The sequence below is a fragment of the Heterodontus francisci genome, chromosome 8 (assembly GCF_036365525.1).
Source record: "Heterodontus francisci isolate sHetFra1 chromosome 8, sHetFra1.hap1, whole genome shotgun sequence".
Classification (NCBI taxonomy): Eukaryota; Metazoa; Chordata; class Chondrichthyes; order Heterodontiformes; family Heterodontidae; genus Heterodontus; species Heterodontus francisci.
The window spans coordinates 125,366,728-125,377,206 of record NC_090378.1 but is presented as its reverse complement, the minus strand read 5'-3'; the positions used below and the strand labels follow the sequence as shown (position 1 = coordinate 125,377,206).

At 44.5% G+C, this 10,479-nt stretch overlaps 1 protein-coding gene across 1 annotated transcript in view; it reads right to left on the bottom strand.

The window, feature by feature from the left end:
• Window positions 1–1,575: 1,575 nt before the first annotated feature.
• Window positions 1,576–10,479, bottom strand: part of LOC137373145 (zinc finger and BTB domain-containing protein 37-like) — a 350,886-nt gene continuing 341,982 nt past the window's right edge. The window contains exon 4 of the mRNA XM_068037997.1: window positions 1,576–9,573. Coding sequence (XP_067894098.1) covers window positions 9,091–9,573 — 483 coding nt within the window. The 3' untranslated portion in view covers window positions 1,576–9,090. The remainder of the gene's footprint in view (window positions 9,574–10,479) is intronic.

Below are 10,479 nucleotides of genomic sequence, written 5' to 3'. Positions count from 1 at the left end.
CTCATGCACTACCTGTCTGGTCCTGCTTGTCTGTATGGCAGTCACCTATTCCCTCTGTGTCTGGATACTCTTAAGCTGCAGGGTGACCACTTCTAGAAACATGTTATCCACGAAACTCTAAGTCTCACAGATGTACCGCAGTAATGCCAGCTGCTGCTCAAGCTTTGAAACTCGGAACTTGAGCTCCTTCAGCTGACGACACTTCCTACACATGTGGTTATCCTGGACAGGAGAGGCACCCTGGAGTTCCCAAAAAGAGCAGGATATGCATTATATAGGACTGAGGTGCCCTGCCATGCCACTCTTTGAGTATTAACTAAACTTTGCAGAAATAAAACTTAAGAAAAAAAACAAGGTTTAACACCTAAGACCTCACTTTTTATTAAACCTGACTTAATTATTCTAGTTCCTTATCTTAGATCCTTACCTCAATACTTAACCTCGATCACAATGTTAGTTCCTTGGGTTCTGCTGCTCCTTACTCGCTCTACTGTTTCTGCGTTTGATGGCACTCTTCCAATTTCTTCCAGTGTCAAGTTGCTCTTGCTCCACTCTTGCACCTTCTGGTGAAGCTTGCTCTGCTGCTGCACTTTTTATCAGTCTGCTTCTGTTCCTCCGGGTGAAGCCAGCCCTGACGTTACTTTTGGTCAGCTCAAGCTCTGACACTGACTTTCAGGACAGCACTGCTCAGGTGGAAGGTGGGCCAAACAGTCTATTTCTGTGAAATTTTACGAAAGTTGTTCTGGTTTTGAGGTCTTGTGGAAGAATGTACTCAATGGGACAGTATTCAGAAAGTCCGTACGTGAAAGAAAGAACTTGCATTTATATAGCATGACTTCAGAACACTTCACAGCTAACTGCCATAATGTTGGGAAGCTTTGTCACCCCATGCAGTCCCTGGCAGCCAAGTGGTTGTATTGATGGCATCTTAAGTGGCTAAGGTCAGATTGCCTCACTCCCAGCTGGAGAAAGCCTCACTTTCATCGAGTCATTACAGAACTGCTATTCACTGATCTTCACAAGGCTGTCCAATAAATGCAACAGCTCAAAACACACACAGCGTAAACAATTGCCGAACACTGCGGCAATCCCAGGATACAGATTTGGGCATGAGAGCGGGAGGGGGGTGGGGGGTGGATAAGGGGTAGGTGGGTGTTGAAATGGCAAGCATCAAGAAGCTCGGGGATTCATTTCATCCTTCGTCTTATTGGGCGGCACAGTGGCGCAGTGGTTAGCACCGCAGCCTCACAGCTCCAGCGACCCGGGTTCAATTCTGGGTACTGCCTGTGTGGAGTTTGCAAGTTCTCCCTGTGTCTGCGTGGGTTTCCTCCGGGTGCTCCGGTTTCCTCCCACATGCCAAAGACTTGCAGGTTGATAGGTTAATTGGCCATTATAAATTGCCCCTAGTATAGGTAGGTGGTAGGGAAATATAGGGACAGGTGGGGATGTGGTAGGAATATGGAATTAGTGTAGGATTAGTATAAAATGGGTGATTGATGGTCGGCACAGACTCGGTGGGCCGAAGGGCCTGTTTCAGTGCTGTATCTCTAAAACTAAAAAAACTAATTGTCTAGAGTCATTTTATTTCCCCCATGTTTCTGCCTCTGTCGACTGGGGTTGGTAGATGGCTCATACTTGAGCCTTTTCAGCAGATATCTTTCAGTATTAGCAGGTTACTGGATTGTCACAACTCAGCCTGATCCTGCTTTCACATGACTTTGCTTTCAATATTCTCTTCACTGTTATCCTTGCACTAGCAATGGGGAATCTAATTAAGCAAAATTCATTAATTTTTAAAATATAAAAGTGGGTCAATCCTGATAGCTGAGAGGGAAGGATAGAAAGCAGAAAACAGGAAAAAAACAGGTGAATTGGAGATCTACAAGTATATATTAGAGTAATTGATAAGTACATACATTCATAAAGCCTGTTCAACCTCTCCCTCTCCTCCCTCAATCACTATCCCTCACTCACAACCAAACCACTCCATGTCCAACTTCCATGTTATAATCCAGCATCCAGGTGTCAATTTGCAGATGATGATCAATAAAATACCCAAGCTTTTCAATAAATACTTGCCATCAGCCTTTACTAGAGAAACATATCAGAGAGGAGGTGAACCCTGTTAGTTGATACTACGATGGATAAAAGTTAAATTTTAGATAAATTAGGCTTCAGCCCCAGCACCTAACAGATTCATGGTCAGATCCTGAGGGAGGAGTCTGCAAAGGCCCATGAAATTATATTTCAGGGCTGTATTGAATGTGAATGTCTGCCAGGGGACTGGGAAATGGCCAATGTAGAACACATTTAGAAAAAAAAAGAGACAGTGCTAATCTGGGTAATTACAGAGCAGAAAACATCCACATTAGGGAAAACCTTCGAGTCTTTAAATAACAATGAAATTGCTGCATATCTGGTTAAAGATAAAACAGTTAGAAGCAGTCAGGACAGATTTTAGAAGGGTTGATCATGCTTGACAAAACTCAGGATTTTTATTTTTAGGAGCTAACAGAGATGGTAGATGTGGAGATATGGTGGATGTGGACTTTAGGAAAGTCTCCGACAAGATATCACACATGAGATTACTAGAGGAGATTAAGAGGTATGGAGTTAGGGGGAGGATAGCAAACTAGATTAAAACTTAGTTAGAAGGAAGGAAACAGACATGCAGGAGTTAAGGGCAGTTTTCCAGAGTTGGTTGCAAGTGGGTAGAGGTGTCCCACAGGGCTTTGTTCTGGGGCCACTTCTGCTCACTGTCTGTCAATGATTTATATGGATATAGACCTAGAGGGAGTGGTGTTGAAATGTGCAGATCATACCAAAATGGGAGGAATAGGTAATTCTTTAGACCAGCACATCAGTGCAAAAGACAAGGCTGAAGCATTTGTAACAATCTTCAGCCAAAAGTGCCGAGTGGATGATCCATCTCGGCTCCTCCTGAGGTCCCCAGCAGCACAGATGCCAGACTTCAGCCAATCTGATTCACTCCATGTGATATCAAGAAACCATAGAAAATTTACGGCACAGAAAGAGGCCATTCAGCCCATCGTGTCTGCGCCGGCTGAAAAAATTAGATGCCAAATCTAATCCCACCTATCAGCACCTGGTCCATAGCCTTGCAGATTACAGCACTTCAGGTGCAGGTCCAGGTACCTTTTAAATGAGTTGAGGGTTTCTGCCTCCATCACCGATCCTGGCAGTGAATTCTAGTCACTCATCACCATCTGAGTGAAAACATTTTTCCTCATGTCCCCTCTAATTCTTCTACCAATCACCTTAAATCTGTGCCCCCTGATAACTGATCTCTCCACTAGGGGAAACAGGTCCTTCCTGTCTACTCTATCTAGGCCCCTCAAAATTTTGGACACCTCAATTAAGACACCCCTCAGCCTCCTCTGTTCTAAGGAAAACAACTCGAGCCAATCCAATCTTTCCTCATAGCTGCAATTTTAAAGCCCTGGCAACATTCTTGTAAATCTCCTCTCTACTCTCTCCAAAGCAATTATGTCCTTCCTGTAATGTGGTGACCAGAACTTTACGCAATACTCCAGCTGTGGCCTAACCAGCATTTCATACAGTTCCAGCTTAACATCCCTGCTTTTGAATTATATACCTCGGCCAATGAAGGAAAGCATTCCATATGCCTTCTTCACCACTTTATCGACCTGTCTTGCCATCTTCAGGGACCTGTGGACATATACCCCAAGGTCTCTGACTTCCTCTACCCCTCTCAATATCTTCCTGTTTACTGTGCATTCCCTTTCTTTGTTTGCCTTCCCCAAAAGTACTACCTCACACTTCTCTGGATCAACCAAACCATTGATATAATTCTGAAGTCTACAGCTATCCTCTTCTATCAACTACAAGGCCAATTTTTGTGTCATCTGCAAATTTCCCAATTATGCCACCCACATTTAAGTACAAATCATTAATATATACCACAAACAGCAAGGGACCCAACACTGAGCCCTGTGGAATGCCACTGTAAACCACCTTCCATTTGCAAAAACATCTGTCGACCATTACTCTTTGTTTCCTGTCACTGAAACAATTTTGGATCCAACTCACCACATTCCCACTTTTCTGACCAGTCCACCATCTGGGACCTTGTCAAATGCCTTACTAAAATCCATGTAGGCAATATCCACTGCATTACCCTCATCAATCCTCCTTGTTATTTCCTCAAAAAAATTCAATTAAGTTAGTAAGACACGACTTTCCCTTAATAAATGCATGCTGACTATTCCTGATTAATCCGTGCTTTTTTAAGTGACAGTTTATCCTATCTTTCAGAATTGATTCTAATAATTTGCCCACCACCAAGGTCAGACTGACCAGCCTATAATTATTTGGTCTATCCCTTCACCCTTTTTAAATAATAGTATGTTTGCAGACCTTCAAACCTCTTGTACCTCACCTGTATCTAGTGAGGATTTGAAGATGATCCTCATTGCATCCGCTATTTCTTCCTGTATTTCTTTACAGCCTGGGATACAATCCATCTGGCTCTGGTGATTTATCCACTTTCAAGGGTGTCAGACCTTCTAGTACTTCCTCTCTCATTATGCTTATCATATCTAATATTTCACACTCCTCCTCTTTAACTACAATATCTGCGTCATCCCTCTCCTTTGTGAAGACAAAGTACTCATTAAGAACCGTGCCCACATCTTCCATGCATAAGTTACCTTGTACATCTCTGATAAGCCTTTCCTTAATTATCCTCTTGCTCTTAATGTACTGATAAAACATCTTTGGATTTTCCTTGATTTTACCTGCCAATATTTTTTAATGTCCTCTCTTTGCTTTCCTAATTTCCTTTTTTACGTCACCCCTGCACTTTTATACTCTTCTAGGCTTTCTAAAGTATTAAGTTTTTTGTGCTTTATCTTACCCTGTATGCTTCTAGATAACTAGAGGGCTCTAGATTTGGCAGAAATGGGTGAAGGCACTGGATACTGCTAAGACTATGGGTCCTAACAGCATTCCGGTTGTGGTACTGAAGATCTGTGCTGCACAACTAGCCGCACCCCTAGACAAGCTGCTCCAGTACAGCTACAACACTGGCATCCACCTGACAATGTGGAAAATTGCCCAAGCATGTCCTATCCATAAAAAGCAGGACAAGTCCAACCCGCCAATTACTGCCCCATCAGTCTACTCTTGATCATGAGCTAAGTGATGAAAGGTGTTGTCGACAATGCCATCAAGTGCCATCTTATTTATTTAGAGATACAGCACTGAAACAGGCCCTTCGGCCCACCGAGTCTGTGCCAACCATCAGCCACCAATTTATACTAATCCTACACTAAGCCCATATTCCTACCACATCCCCACCTGTTCCTCTATTCCCCTACCACCTACCTATACTAGGGGCAATTTATAATGGCCAATTTACCTATCAACCTGCAAGTCTTTTGGTGGTGGGAGGAAACCGGAGCACCCGGCGAAAACCCACGCAGACACAGGGAGAACTTGCAAACTCCACACAGGCAGTACCCAGAATTGAACCCGGTCACTGGAGCTGTGAGGCTGCAGTGCTAACCACTGCGCCGCCCATAAAACAGCAATAACCTGCTCACCGATGCTCAGTTTGGGTTCTGCCAGGGCCACTTGGTTCCTGACCTCATTACAACCTTGGTCCAAACATGGACAAAAAAGCTGAATTCAAGAGGTGAGGTGAGAGTGATTGCCCTGGATATCAAGGCAGCATTTGACCAAGTGTGGCATCAAGGAGCCGTAGCTGAACAGAAGTCAATGGGGAATCAAGGGGAAACTGTCCATGTGTTGGAGTCAGGAAAAAAGGAAGATGGTTGTTGGAGGTCAATCATCTTAGCTCCAGGACATCACTGCAGGAGTTCCTCAGGGTGGTGTCCTAGGCCTAACCATCTTTGGCTGCTTCATCAATGGCCTTCCCTCCATCATAAGGTCAGCAGTGGGGATGTTCGCAGATGATTGTATGATGTTCAGCACCATTCACAATATCTCAGCTACTGAAGCAGTCCAAGTCCATATGCAGCAAGACCTGGACAACATTCAGGCTTGGACTGATAAGTGGCAAGTGACATTCACACCACACAAGTGCCAGGCAATGATGATCTCCAAAGAGAGAATCTAACCATCTCCCCATGACATTCAATGGCATTACCATCGCTGAATCCCCACCATCAACATCCTGGGCGTTACCATTGACCGGAAACTGAACTGGAGCAGCCACACAAATACTGTGGCTGCAAAAGCAGGTCAGAGATTGGGAATTCTGCGGCAAGTAACCCACCTACTGATTCCCAAAGCCTGTCCACCATCTACAAGGCACAAGTCAGGAGTGTGATGGAATACTCTCCACTTGCCTGGATAAGTGCGGCTCCAACAACACTCAAGAAGCTCGGCACCATCCACGACAAAGCAGCCCGCTTTAATGGCACCCCATCCACAAACATTCACTCCCTCCTCCACCAACGCATAGTTGCAGCAGTGTGTACCATCTACAAGATGCACTGCAGCAACGCACCAAGCCTCCTTCGACAGCACCTTCCAAACCCTTCCCCTCCGAGACACACACCATCCTGACTTGGAACTATGTCACCGTTCCTTCGCTGTCGCTGGGTCAAAATCCTGGAACTCCCTCCCTAAGAGCACTGTGGGTGTACGTACCCCACATGGACTACAGCGATTCAAAAAGGCCATCACCTTCTCAAGGGCAATTAGGGATGTGCAAGAAATGCTGGCCTAGCCAGAGCCACCCACACCCCATGAAAGAATAAAAAAAGGAGAAACTTCTTCATTTAGAGAGTTGAGGCTGGGGAATTCACTTGCAGGGTTAGTGGTTGAGGTATAAACTACATGAACATTCAAGATTAGAATGGAGAAGTGGATGAAGGAAACGGATAGATAAGTGTAATTATACGTATCTGCTTACAAGAACTAGTTGGGTAGAATGGCTTGTTTCTGTGTTGGATCTTCTTTATATAACTTCCCTCTCTCCGCCATATTAAAATAGTGTCCAATCTCCCCCTACCCCTTATGATATCAGTATTACATTTGCTATTATTCCTCTTGCTCCATGTGGAACATGTGACTCCCTACATGAACCCCAATCTATATGCTACTCGGGCCTCAATATAAAACTCCTTCCCACCTCGGTGCCATCTAATCACCGCTGGATTCATCTCATCTCATTCCTCCTCCAAATTTGGTGCCCTGCACCTGGGTTTTTCTTTGTGTTCGTCCTGGCAGGGTTCAATATAATGTAAATATAAAAAGCCAAGTTACAGGTTTAATCGCCCAAACCTTGAGACTGGCAGCAGCTCTGACCTATGCAGTTTTTCAAGTCTTTTTGTGATGTGAAGCACTTTATGTCCCTCCTGTCTCCTCACCAAACAGTCTCTGGTCATCGGTTGCCATAGGAAGATGAGACAATTCAGTCCCTTGAGCCTTGTTCTGCCATTCATTTAGCTCATGGTTGATTGGTATCTTAACTCCATCTACCCGCCTTGGTTCTGTAACCCTTATTATTCTTACCTAATAAAAATCTATTAACCTCGGTTTTGAAATTTTCAGTTCCAGCTCACCAGCATTTTTGTGGGGGGAGTTCCAGATTTCCACGACTCTTTGTGTGAGGAAGAGCTTCCCGACTTCACCCCTGAACAGTCTAGCTCTAATTTTAAGGTTGTGCCTATTGTTCTGGCTCTTCCACCAGAGGAAATAGTTTCTATCTTACCAGCTCCTTTAATCATCATCCGTGTGTTCCTCACCACTGCTATTGCTGTGTCATTCATTCGCTTTGAAGTGTTTCCAGGACAGTAAATAGTGTTGGGTAAAGAGTGAAACTTAAGTTTTAGAGAGAGTGAAGCTGTCCTACAGGTCAGTGTGCTGTAGTAGAAAGCATCTCGACATGGAGAAGTGGGCTGTTTCTAAAGGGTCAGTGAAAAAGCTGCAAGCTCCCTCTGCTACACTCCCCACTTACCCTGAATTAATCTGTTCTTCAGAAGCATTTCTGCATTAAAATCTAAGAGTTGGTGTCTCTTTATTAGTTTATTCCAGGAATGCTATAAATTATGGAATATACTGTGTTCTGTACATTTCCCCTATCCATTTATGATAAAAACAGCTTCACAAACCCAAGCAGAACTGCTTCATTGGACGGTTTATAGGAGGTATTTTAGAAAAACTGCCCTTCAGTCCTCAAAGGGTTACCCCACATTGAAGGACACACACTACTCTGAGAAATATTACACACGCAAATTCACTTGACTATAAATCTACTGTCAAACCTGGTCACGCACATTCATTTTGAGTATCCCTATTTCTTTTACATACTATCTATAGTGTAAAAACATTTGTTGTCAGTCATTTACAGAAATGTACAGAACAGCAGGGTTTTCCATTCGTAGCACAGGTTAGGCCACCACTGAAGAATCTGCTTAAGAAGGTCCACTCCAGATCCCCTTCCTCTCCCCATCATTTCCCACCCCATTCTCAAGGGCAATTAGGGATGGGCAATAAATGCTGGCCTTGCCAGCAACGGCCACATGCCGAAAATGAATAAAAAAAACTCCTCAAACGCTCCCACCTTTCCGGGGGAGGAGGTGGGCTGGTTTCTTTTATGTTCCTTCTAAAAGCTGACAATTACGAACAAACCCTTCAACAGCTTCGGGGAAGCAGCCCTGGATCTTGTGGACCGGTTTCCCGGGCCCTTCCAGGACAGGTTAAGAAATGAGCCCAAGGGAGTGGTGCATAGCAATGTGCTTGGGGACCCCTGTGACCTGTACAGGGAAATGCTTTCTGCTGGATCTAATTGTTGAACATTAACTATCTGGTCTTGATACAGCCTGGGATTCCCATCTCCCTGCAGCAAGGGTCCGACCATTTCCTGCAGTGTGACCTTCGTAAGGCAGGGGATAGTCATGAGGTTAAAAGAGCAACAGTTACATGTGATTTGCAGCAATGCAACAGCTGGGAGGCTCAATCTTCCTTTCCTGCAAAAAAACCCTTTATATAAATGGTTCTAAATCCAAATGAAACAGTCAACACTGAAAACACAGCCCCCTGGGGTCCCACAGACAGATATCTGTCCCCAGTGCACATTCAGTCTGGCCCAGTAGTTGAGACGGAAGCGTGAATCGATTCGCCTATGGCTTTCGCCTCATCCTGAGGTGGCGACTCTTCCCCGTTCTGTCCCTTGGAGGTGGTCTCCGGTGAGATACTGTGCAGCCCCTCCAGCAGTGTGCAGCCTGGGTGGTTCTTTTTGAAGTGCTGGTTTAAAATGGCCTGGAACGGAAAGCTCTTGCCACACACATGGCAGTGGAAGGGCTTGTTCCCGGTGTGCTTACGGATGTGATACTCCAACTGGTCCTTGCGAGTGTACTTTTTCCCGCAGATCCGACACACAAAGGGCGTTATGCCCATGTGCAGCCGCATGTGGCGGTCCAGGCTTCCCTTCTGGTTAAAGGACTTGCCGCAGTACAGGCATGTCAGCCGAGGATTGTAGCGGTACCAGCGCTCGGCCACCTCTTGGTCCCGGAGGTACTCTTCATAGCCACTGACGCCAAATAGGGGGGCCTCGTCAGTCTGAAAGGGAACACAATGTCATATCAGAAGCTGCGAGCAACAGGGTGGCAAGTGGAAGGAAAGGGTTAATCAGACTATCCTGAATCTGCCAGTGTTAGAACACAATTGACTTGCTTTTCTATACTGCATCTCACAACCTCCGGACGTTCCAAAGTAGTTTGCAGCCAATGAAGTCTCTCAGGGTACTTTCTTTTATTAATGTAAGCAACACAGTGTTGAATCGCTGCAATCTGATGCCTTTGTTGCTCATAATTGAGCATATTGTGATCTCTATGCGCTGATTGATGTCGGTAGTGATGTGTTTATTATTCCTGTTACCATGTACCTGTCCAGCCAGCCCATTATTTTTGCCGCCTTTAAAGAATCAGTTTGTACACAATTAGTTCCCGTTCATTACTACAGTGCAGATGTGGCATTCAGGTTTTTTTTTTGGTGAGGGGAAATAGATTATTTCAGATAGAGAAACCTTGTCTATTAAGAGGGAAGGTAAAAAAAATTCCTTTCACATAACTGAGATTCCATCTTCAGGACGTACTGAAAGGTGACGTTAGACTTTTGGACTCCTAAATGTTGAGCTTCTGTATATGATTTCACCTGTAAATAAATCCTACATAGTAATTTAGTCTGTAGGCAGCATCTAATGGTGGGTTATCCACCATTTTCAAAGGTCATGAGAACATAGTGGGCATCCCATGTTTTCTGTAATAAGTGATTTATCCTGATTAAAAGTTATTAAACGTGAGCATTCTAACTTGTACAGGGTAGTGAATAAAGATGCAGTTTTCAGTTCAAGGGTCTGCTTGTGGAAACTATAGTCTAGCAATGAATACAAGAGCAAGTGTAATGTGGGTGGAGCGGGTGTGGGGTAAGAAAGTCCAAACTGTAATGTACTATTAATGACACACA